The following is a 10,748-nucleotide window of genomic DNA, read 5'->3' as shown; positions in this document are numbered from 1 at the left end:
TCAGTACTCCAAGGGGACCTAAAAGAAAGATGTGGACAAACTTCTTGGCAAGGCCTGTTGTGACAGGACAAGGAGCAATGGTTTTAAACTAAGGAGGAGTAGATTTAGACTGGATATGAGGAAGCAATTTTTTACGAGGGTGGTGAAACACTGGAACAGGTTGCCCAGAGAGGTGGTAAAGGCCTTATCCCTGGAGACATTCAAGGACAGGCTGGACAGGGCTCTGAGCAACCTCATCTAGTTGAGGATGTCTCTGCTCACCGTAGGGGGGTTGGACTGGATGACTTCTAAAGGTCCCTTCCAACCCAAAGCATTCTGTGCCTCTGTGAAACTAATTGAGCAGAACATTTCACCTGGGATCTGAGAGACTAAAATTTTGTTCCCTTCAATGTTTCTTCCTTGACTGTTTTCAGATTCCTATTTCACTCTGCTCTGCAGTCTCCTAATCTAACCTAAAATTAGGATCTTCTCCCTGCCTTAGATTTTGGCACAGCTTCAATAAGGAGCAACATGTGGAGATTTTCTCACCTACAGTTGCGTGGAAAGGACAGTCTTCTGGAAACTGGGAGATGGCATAGTTTGAACAAAACACATGCATCAACTTCCCTAGGCGTGAGCAAACCAGTTGTTGTATGAAGCAGGGACACCACATTGCTTGCTGGGGACTCAGAAATGCCAGTAAACCTCACTTAGTTCTCTAAAAAACCACATGGGTCCCAGTCCTAAGGGAAGAGCTGTGGGATGTGGATTCCAAGCAGGCAGAAGCAGCAAAGCCCATAAAGGCTATGTGTGGTCCTACCATCCCTCTCCTGAACACTATTTTTGCTAAGGTTTGGGTAACTTACCACTTTGTGTGCTGCATTAGCCCAAGTTCCCTTGTGAAGCACGTAACACCCACCACTGCTGTTCTGAATTTCACTCTGGGTGGCCAGACATCTTGAAACAAGGCTTTAACTTGTATCCCTAGAGTACCTAGGGCCTGCATTTAGTAACATCTGCTGAGTAAGACAGGCTGTGGGATTGCCCTCAACAAATCTTAGAAGTACAGTGTATGCTTTAAAGCTCAACTTAGAATTTACCACGGACAAAGAATCTGGCACACCACTGGTTAAGTGCTCCAGTGTCTAATTATCTTCCATTAAAATTGTTTGCTTAAAGCCAAAATTTATCTGGCTTCTATTTCAAGACATCCCATTATGTCTTTGTTAGATCAAAGAATTCTCTATTAACTACTTTTCTCCATGGAGGTAATTATAGGTAGATACTCACTTCATAACCCTGTCTGCCTTTAATATGAATAAATTAAGCTCGCAGAGTACAAAGCACGTGCTTGATTTTTGGCACACGAACTGGATATTGCATTTGGCACTAGCATAAGCACTACTGGAACAAAAGTAATATTACCTCCCCCATACCATTTGATATTCCCTTTTTAATGTATCCAAGAATTGCATTTGGCCAAGTGGGAGCCTATGTTCAGCTGCCTATCCATCATGTCTCCCAGCTTTCTCTCAAAACACTGGTTCTTGGGATGCGCGCCCATTCCGTTTCCAGATGTACGACTTTACGCTTGGTGATAGTGGAACAGGCTGTACGAGCTGCATACCAGCGAAAAGAGGAACACCAATTAACTGTAAAGCCTATAAACTTTAGCATGCCTGAAAAATTTGTGAGTTGTTAGGGCTTCATACGGTCTCCTGTTGCTTCTCCAATAGCTATTAGGTAAAGCTTCTGGCTTCAGTTCTGAAGAAAAAAAGGAAGATGTTGGTCATCCTGAAAGTGGATAAGAGTTCATAGAGATTTTATTCCAGAATGCGTCAGCAGCTGGCAGTTATGGACAGCGAGAAAATACTGACACATGTGCAAGAACCTGACCTTTACCACAGAATGTTGACAAAGGATCCGCATTGCTTATTGTTTAGGGACCAGTCGATTGTCTTCATCAGCTACATTTTAAACTCAAATTACCTCCTTAAATGCTCCAAAACCTATTCATGCATTGTGTATGTGGATTATGCCTCATTTCCAGTGCAAATTCTGACCTTAACTATCAGACTGTGAACTGTTTCTATAAAGCCCTAAGAGCAGTATTAAAATTGTGGAAGTTGTGCTAGTATAAAAGGTGACCAACCATGTAGGATTACCATCTTAAACACTGCTATGCTTTAATGTTGGTCTCCACACTACAGATTAATATTTTGCAGCTGTTTTCTGAAAGTGCATTTCGGAGGCAGGTAAGAAAAATGAGTTGCTAGAGTACCATGAAAACCAAATTAACTTTCCCCTCACTAATGCTTCAGTGTATATATTCTAAGCAAAATTTGGGATGTAGGGGGCACTCTTACCAGACAAGGTTCTACAGCACTGATTAACTTCAGCTGTTTTGCCAATGTTCTAGCACATTAACAAACAAAAGCACCCAACTACTTTCAATTAAGCCACTATAATTTCCCAAGTTACTTAAAAATAGTTTTTGACAAGCTTTAGTAAACTGGCATTGCTGTTAAAAAGTTTTATTTAAAGTGCAGAAATAGGAAAAAAAGAATCAATGCCAGTGATTTAATAGACATCCTTCAGTGGTGAAGGATGTAAACACAGCTTGCCTGTAACTGAGAAATGCATTTCAGTGGAGCAGATGAGACTTGTGATCTGTTGCACCAAATATCCCAGCAGGCTGAGACTCCTTCAGTGAGGAGCTCCCAAGACTAGAAGACAATTTCTAATGTGTACTCTGCTAGACCTACCCATTAACAACTGTTCATATCCTCATGAATCCTGTGTTCTCCACTTCTACAATATCTGAAATAAAACAAATTATGTAAAGCTGTAGAATGTGTAAAATAATTTGCTATTTTGTAAAGCAAAAAAATCTGAAGTTGTTCAGAGCTGGAAGTAATTAGTACAATCTTAAAATCAGGATCTTAACGTGTTTAGAACTGATATATCCTTCACTCTTTACATTGAGAAATTTACCCACACTGCTTTATGGTACAACTACAACTAAGCAGGAATTCTGTGCACCCAACAGCATATAGCTCAGAGAGCCAAGTTTGTAACCTGCTGTACTTTTAATCACAACAGAAATAAATACTTATTGCCACTCATAAATTAAACCCTTGCCTGCACAAATCCTTCCAGATTTTCTCCCTCCAAAAGAAGAATTCAAACTATAAATGTCTCTTTGAAATTAGTTACTCCAAAGTTAAACTTAGCAACCACCACCACTAGAGAATAGGATCACAAAAAGAGACCAATTGAGATGACACACTGTTTTGTGCAAGATGGTTTTATTAAAAGACCAGAGTTTGCAAGAATGCAGCTGGGCATCCGAATCTGAAAGGAAAAAAAAGTATCATTAGACACATGTAGATCTGAAACTACTTTGGCCAACAGAAGAATTCATACATTTCTACAGTTTATAATTTGAGCTGAAAATACTAATTTTATTTCACTGGATTTAATACTTCAATAGTCTTACACACAGCAACTAACTTCTATATTGACTTCTATCTCTTCACTCAGAACACAAGTTTAAAGTGCCAAAACTAACAGGATAAACATTCCTACCTTTGTAATAATTCTACTTGAATCATTAATACCCATTTTCCTATTTGTCTAAAAGCATAGCAGGAAGTAAGTTGATATTTAAAGTCATGCTGAGGCATTGTGCATATTCAAACTTTTGGTGCAATAATTCTATTTTCAGCACATTTCAGGAACTGTCCACATACAAAAACTAAAGCAAAAAGCAGACTTGAAACCAATTCTTGTCAAGTTTGCTTGAGAGCTAGTGAAATTCAGCATCCTGCCAACACTGAATTGTCAAAATTCGGTATCAAGTACTACGCTCGAACTTTTTCCCAAACTGATATGAAGGAATTTGTACTGAAAGTCTGTATTTTTTTTATATGTATGAGACTATCACTTTAAGACAAATAGCAGGAAACCATCTACATAGAGGGAAGAGGAATAAATACTCATCTTCAGACACACGGACTTTCGGAGTGACAATACTTAAGAGTACTGCCAATATCTTATCTGAACCTAGTACTCTAGTTGTCCATTACCTCAGCAGAAACTACAACATTCTTCCATTTTCTACATGTAGCTCAGCAGCCCCCTTAAGTAGCAGGGCTTTACTCCATCTATCAGTTTAAGAAGTGACCTTGCAATTCCTTATTTTTTGCTTATAAGCAACGAGCTGTTCTGCTTGGACTGCATACCTCTGGCGTAAGCTAAGCTAACTGATTGTTCTTGTCTCCTGGACTTTCTGTTCCTGCCATCTTCCTATTGTTCTAAATTGAGTGAATGTTTAAAATACAAGACAAATGAAAAACATGAGCAACCAACTGAATATTCCTAGTTTCTCTGCTAATATACTACTACTCACAGGCATTTATAGGCACTACAGTAGTAAACTAGAAGCTTCCCTCCTGCAGGAAGGCTCATGAACACTCAAGACCATCAGGGTATCTCCAATGTGTGTCAGTAAAGATGGAGAAAGACTCTACACTGAGAGAAAAGCTGCAGGGTTTCAAATAAAAATAGCAGCTTCAATCTTAAGCTCAGAAACCAGACAGGAGCATAAAGTGAGAAGAGTTTTGCTCAATCTTGGTTGTACTCAGTACTGAGTACTCAGTACTGAATTTGCAAGTTTGAGCCATCAGCAGCAAAATTTCTACAAGAGTGATAGTATGAGTAACATAACATCACTCCAGGCACCAAACGTTACCACAATTCTGCTCCTTAAAGTTACCCGCTTTTTTCCACAGTTGAAAAAGTCTTTACAAGAACAGTGTCCCCAGTAAGCAACTATTTTCCTGAAGTGCAAGTTTCCACATGACCCGTAACTAGTATTTTAAAACTCTGCTGCTTCACAGAAGGACACAACAAAGCAATGAGCAAGGAGCTTGGGGGAATGAATACTGAGGAAAAACAGCCTACAAAAAACTTCAAGCAAAAATCTCAGTCAGTCAAATGGCAAGGTATTTCACAGGTCTCAGTTAGCTCCCCAGACAGCAGACCTTGATGAGTTCAACTTGCTATGCTTTGTTGGATATAACAGTTTTAAAAAGCTTAAAAAAAACCACAAAACCTCCCTCCCTTCAGAAAATTATTTCTGAAAACTCATCCAAACAGCAACTGCACCTGCTTTCAGCTGCAGTGTCACATCACTACCTGTTTTTTGGGTTGTTTTATTAACCAACCTTCTGGAAGTTAGGAATTCCTAAGTAAACTACACATGTGATTTCTAAAAAACTTTAAACAACAAAACCAAACAAAACAATCCAGAAAAACTTTTTGACTCTGGAGAATCATTCTGGGGAAACATGCACCTTTGCCTGTTATTTTTTCCAAGCATCCTAACACAATTAAGTTTTCTAGAATTCCAGCATGTATGTCATACCAAAAAGGCATTTATTGAAAACAAAGATATGGGCAACAGTAAAGCTATATTAGTGTGTAGAAAAGGTGGAAAAAGCAATGAGAAGTGTGAGAACTCTGAAAAAAACCCCAAAACCAAAACAACACAGTTTTAGCCGTGAATGGCAGAGAACTCTCATCAAAACAGGAACAGCAGAATGACAACAGCAGATAATAAGACAGATTATTTTAACTAGATACTAACTTCAGGACTCAGCTGTCACTGTCAAACTGTTTGAAGTGCTAATAAACCTTCCTGTTTCTAAAGGACAGACTATTAAAATGGGCAAATTAGTCTTTCAAAATTACCATCTTGGTCATGTTAACATGAAAGCTTGAGTAATTCTGACGCATGAACAAGCTGAAAATTTAGATCGTTAGAATGGTCTAAATTGAGAATTTAATTTCTCCCAGTCCTAAACAGACTTCTATAGCAGAAATCAGACAATCTGAAAAAAACACTATACTTACAGTCACAAGGCTTAGATCATACTAAGAATTTATTAATGAGGGCTGAAACCTTTAGCCAAGATGTCAAGGCTTCCCATCATAAAACCCAAGTAAGGTTTTAGAATAAGTTATTGGTAAATGAAAAATAAGTTATTGGTAATGTTTATACTTCCTAAACTTATCAGCAATAACAAAGATTTTCATTTCTTCACAAATATCTAAGCTTTACTAATACTTTAAAAATAAACCGAGAACAGTGTATCGTCCAAGTAGCTTTATACTGTAGAAACCACCCAAACACGAGTGAACATATATTAAAACATGAAAGTTCAACCAACAGTGGCAGCAGTCTACACAGCAAATGGAACAGGGGATGGTATTAATCTCTGGTAATACCTTCCTTACCATTAGTTCATTCTCCTTATGAGTCTGTTGATCTGATCTTCTCTGTTACCAGCATCCCCACCTTCCACGAAGTGGATCGTTTTCTTCTTCATTCCACCGCGAGGAGAGGATAACTTGAAGGGCCAAAGGAAGTTGTTCACAACTTTGAAGTTCTTGCCAACAGTGTAAATTTCATGGATCACATCTTCCATGCAGATGATGCCAAGCTTTCCTAAAATTCAGAAATGTTGTTTTCAGAAAGGCTAAAAAACCACTGGTCAGTAACAAGCAAAGAGTTACCAAGTTATTATTGTCATACCTACTTATTTTGATACACTTCAGTAAGTCAAAAAGCAACCACTGTCACAACACCCAGTGACTGACTTTTCCAATTAAAAATGATTAGGTGCAGCCAGCTCAGTATTATTCAGCAGTTACATCTGGCAAGAGGCATCACTTTCAACTCTTGAATATTTGTAGCCAGCAATGAGGAACATCAGAAAACAAACCCCACTTAGTGAGTCTTCGGAAAACAGACCATGTTCTTTGAAGCTAGATTAAATACACTTAAACCCTAGTTATGTGTAACTCAGAGAAATTCACTGAACTACTTATGCTGTTGAATAACGCAATAGCATGTTTCCTTCATGCCTTTTGAGTCTGCAGTCACATGTTATGATTTAACTGGTCATAGGACAAAAGTGATCTTAGCATAATACTTGTACTTTTAGAATCTGATTATCTATTGCACTGGAAAAGGAACAAATATGAGAGAGTCAAATTTGAAGCGATACTCAAATCAAGTGCAAAAACTGGGAGACATTAACGTTTGCTTTCATTCCTGGCATGACTAGGAAAGAAAGAGTCTCCTAGAGCAGTCTATTTCCTGACAACTGACCGCCATGCTGTTTTCACTAAACACACTGATCACTTTTACTAGTTAGTTCTTCTGACAGGAAGTTTAAAAAGTCTGTTTACCAGACCATGAAGGTCTAAGACACAAGCAATGTCTAATACTAAATTTGACACGTCAGAGCTTCTTTTCCTGCTGCAGTACCTGTTCATTACTGAAAGATCTACTGACCCATTAAAGGTCAAGGAGTCTACATTTAAAATTACGAATTTAAAATGCTGAAATTTGATTCTTTACACTGGTTTTCAATACTTCATAATGAAAATTACTTCCAGCTTGCTTTGTTTCAAGCTGTTAAGACAGAACTAGATATTATTAACCAATCACTACCATTCTCCAGAGACAAATAAGGACAGTTGTCCAGCTCAGCATTAACTATCCACATGCAATAAGTTGGTTTCTTTTTTTTTTTGTTAAGTGAAGCAGTATTTACCAAGGCGTTTCTGAATCAGGGAGTTATCAGTAAGAGCAATGCGCTGCTTGTTGATCTTGCCATAACCACGCTTGTAGATCAATTCATGCACAGACTTCAGATTGGGATAACTGAAACAGACAAGTAAAAAAAAAAATAAAATTAAGCCTTTGCAAGCCACGTTCCAAGTTAACATCCCTGAATGAAACTTCCCTAATAAACAATTTAGGATCATTTCAGCATGCCCCAAATGTAAATACAAAAGCAACAGAGAAGCAAATCTTACTCACACCGAGTTCCTAAGACCACTAGTACAAGAGTGAAATCATATCTCACAAGCATTACTTTTTAAAGCATTGCCTTAATCATGTTTTAAATTCAAAGCAGGGAAAGCACAGAGAAGATATAAAAAGATTTAACACAAGGGAAACCTGCAAGTCTAGCATAGTAAAATGCAAAAGGGGTCAACATTTGCAGCCCAATTTGATATAACTGGCCATCTCACTCACCCCCATGCAATATAGGGTTCAACAATTCGCAACATGTTGATAGAAGCTTTGTTGAGTTTTACAAACGTGCCATTAAAAATCTGACGCAGGCGAAGAAGCTGCAACACCTTGCGGACCTTAGGGCTGACACCATTGGTACTACAGAACACAGGAAAAAAAACCTTCATTATCTACATCACAGAAAACACCAAGTATTCAGGTTAAAAACACCCACAACACTATTGTTCCCATATGAAACACATCACCATCTTACCAATCACACAAAGCAAGTTTAGTAAGTTATTTACTATCTCTATATATTTCAGTTTAAAGTTAAAGCATGTTTCCACAAAAAGAATTTAAAACACCACTATACACAAACAATTGATAACTATGCTTGTGCTCTTTAGAGCATAATTCCTTTAATCACACCTTTTGGTAGTTTTCTGTAACACTTTACCACAGGAGAGTTAAATAAATACTTCAAACAAAGCTTAGTAAAATGTTAGGGAATACTGGCATGTAGTTCTATTGAGACAAAAGTGAAACAACCGTCTGGCATGTATCTGCATCTGCACGCATCTGCCTTTCCGCCTTCTTAACACTCACGGATTCCTAAAGACAGTAGACATAGCCAGCATAATGGTTCTGCTCTTAATCATATAAGCATCTGGTGCACGTACAACATACTGCCAACAACTTTCCAAGCCACCAGCAGAAGGCTTGATTGTATTTACATATTTAAGCCCTCAAAACAGACAGATAACAGGAAAGCCAACGTCCATGCTTTTGAATATAAAATAATTTACATCTGTATTCAATCTTACCCTCTTATCCTGATCACAAATGCCAGTTTTGGTTCTGCTGGAACATAGTAATTGCCAGCTTTTCGGGCCATCCTGGCCATACGGATCTCCTGCCTATACATGTGCCTGTACTCCTTGTGGTACGCTTGGGCTCTTGCATAGATGAGTTTTCTTTGCGCCTTACGGAACTGAAATAAATTGAAAATTACTTAAGAGTATATAATGCCTTTGAACGCATGAAAATTGCTGTTAAATAACATAGTATATTCTAGAACTTCCCACCGATAACACAGATTAAAGGAACATCTACCTATATGGTGGAGTTCACAAGCACTCTCACAGATATTCTAGAGAATCTGGAAGACTGTTACACAGCAGTGCTGCTTTACCCTGAACGATGCTATCATGCATCAAGCTTACCCTCACGAAGACTACAACCTCTTGCCTTGTAAAAGGCTCACTTTAGTCTTACAGACAACGGCACACTTTGCTCTTACTCTGCCCAGAACTGGTTTGTTAGTGATCATAAAAAAAGATAAAAATGCATATTTTGGTCCAAAACATTTAAAAATACCGAAATGCTAGACCTAAATACTGTAAACTTCTGTATCGTGTTACATCAGCAGTAATAGCTGATATTGGAACTGATAAGCAATTCAGGTTAAGGAGTCATGAATAGCCAGGCAGGATGGGGCTCTGAGCAGCCTGGTTGAGTGGGAAATGTCCCTGCCAATAGCTGGGGTATTGAAACTAAATGATATTTAAGGCCTCTTTCAACCCAAACCACTTTATGATTCCAAGTATTTACCTTTTTTATAGCCAAGATCTTCTTCTGACGTTTAGCTTTCATAGCTGCATAAGCCTGCCGCTTTTTCAGCAGGCTTTCCGGTACCGATGGCACCTTCTTTGCTCTAAATTAAAGCGGGGAAAAAAAACAAGCAACCTTTAGCTGATGTGAAAAAACCAGGCTTTAAAGTTCCAAATAACAATGCAAACTCTTAACACAATGCGCACGCAGGCATCACTGCCCTGAATCAGTTCAATGAGGCATCTTCCTTGTTCCCACTGTTACCAGGCCTCGATGCAGCCTGAGCCGATCACCTTTCACAACACAAAAGGCAATCTGACAGATTGGCTGTTGAGCCGCATGTAGCTTACGTACACAATCACAGTTTGTTTCAAACGCATCTCTTGCGCATTAAGCAGCATTTCAACGGGGGCTTTAAGAGAAAAAAACAAGCTTGGCAGTACTGTGGAATTTGTTTCAGGAGATTTTAAACTTACTCAGAATTTTAAGCTCTTGGATGTGACAAAACTTGCTAGACCCGTGTTTACAGAGCTGTAATTACCCGGGCGAGCTCCTGCCCTAAACGCACCCGGCTACGACTCCCTACTCAAGCTACACTCTGCTCCGCGTACCCCAGCACGGCACTGATCGCCCTCTCAAACGGGAGAAACCCTGCTGCCCGGGGTACTTCATCCAAGTTTGGGGCTAGCTCTCCTTCCCCGCCTCTGCGAGAGCCGGTGGGACGACAGCCACTGTAATTACCCGGGCGAGCTCCTGCCCTAAACGCACCCGGCTACGACTCCCTACTCAAGCTACACTCTGCTCCGCGTACCCCAGCACGGCACTGATCGCCCTCTCAAACGGGAGAAACCCTGCTGCCCGGGGTACTTCATCCAAGTTTGGGGCTAGCTCTCCTTCCCCGCCTCTGCGAGAGCCGGTGGGACGACAGCCACCGCCTGTGGAAAGCACAGGACCGGCAGCGACTACCTCCCCGCCGCGCTGGGCCCTATCATCCTCCCGCCGTTCCCAGACCCGGGCCATTTGTGCCCCCTCACGGATCGCTGGCAGAGGAGTGGCGGCCACG

General features: G+C 39.8%; 1 protein-coding gene across 1 annotated transcript in view; it reads right to left on the bottom strand.

The window, feature by feature from the left end:
• Positions 1-3,270: 3,270 nt before the first annotated feature.
• RPL7 (ribosomal protein L7) overlaps positions 3,271-10,748 on the bottom strand; it is a 7,635-nt gene continuing 157 nt past the window's right edge. The window contains exons 2-7 of the mRNA XM_010186254.1: positions 9,686-9,788; positions 8,899-9,065; positions 8,093-8,230; positions 7,605-7,714; positions 6,280-6,490; positions 3,271-3,333 (exon numbers count right to left, since the gene is read on the bottom strand). Of these exons, the coding sequence (XP_010184556.1) occupies positions 6,282-6,490; positions 7,605-7,714; positions 8,093-8,230; positions 8,899-9,065; positions 9,686-9,788 (727 nt within the window). The 3' untranslated portion in view covers positions 3,271-3,333; positions 6,280-6,281. The remainder of the gene's footprint in view (positions 3,334-6,279; positions 6,491-7,604; positions 7,715-8,092; positions 8,231-8,898; positions 9,066-9,685; positions 9,789-10,748) is intronic.

The sequence above is a fragment of the Mesitornis unicolor genome, unplaced genomic scaffold (genome assembly GCF_000695765.1).
Source record: "Mesitornis unicolor isolate BGI_N332 unplaced genomic scaffold, ASM69576v1 scaffold1766, whole genome shotgun sequence".
NCBI lineage: Eukaryota > Metazoa > Chordata > Aves > Mesitornithiformes > Mesitornithidae > Mesitornis > Mesitornis unicolor.
Note: the sequence above shows the minus strand (reverse complement) of the source record. Positions and strands in the feature narration are given on the sequence as shown.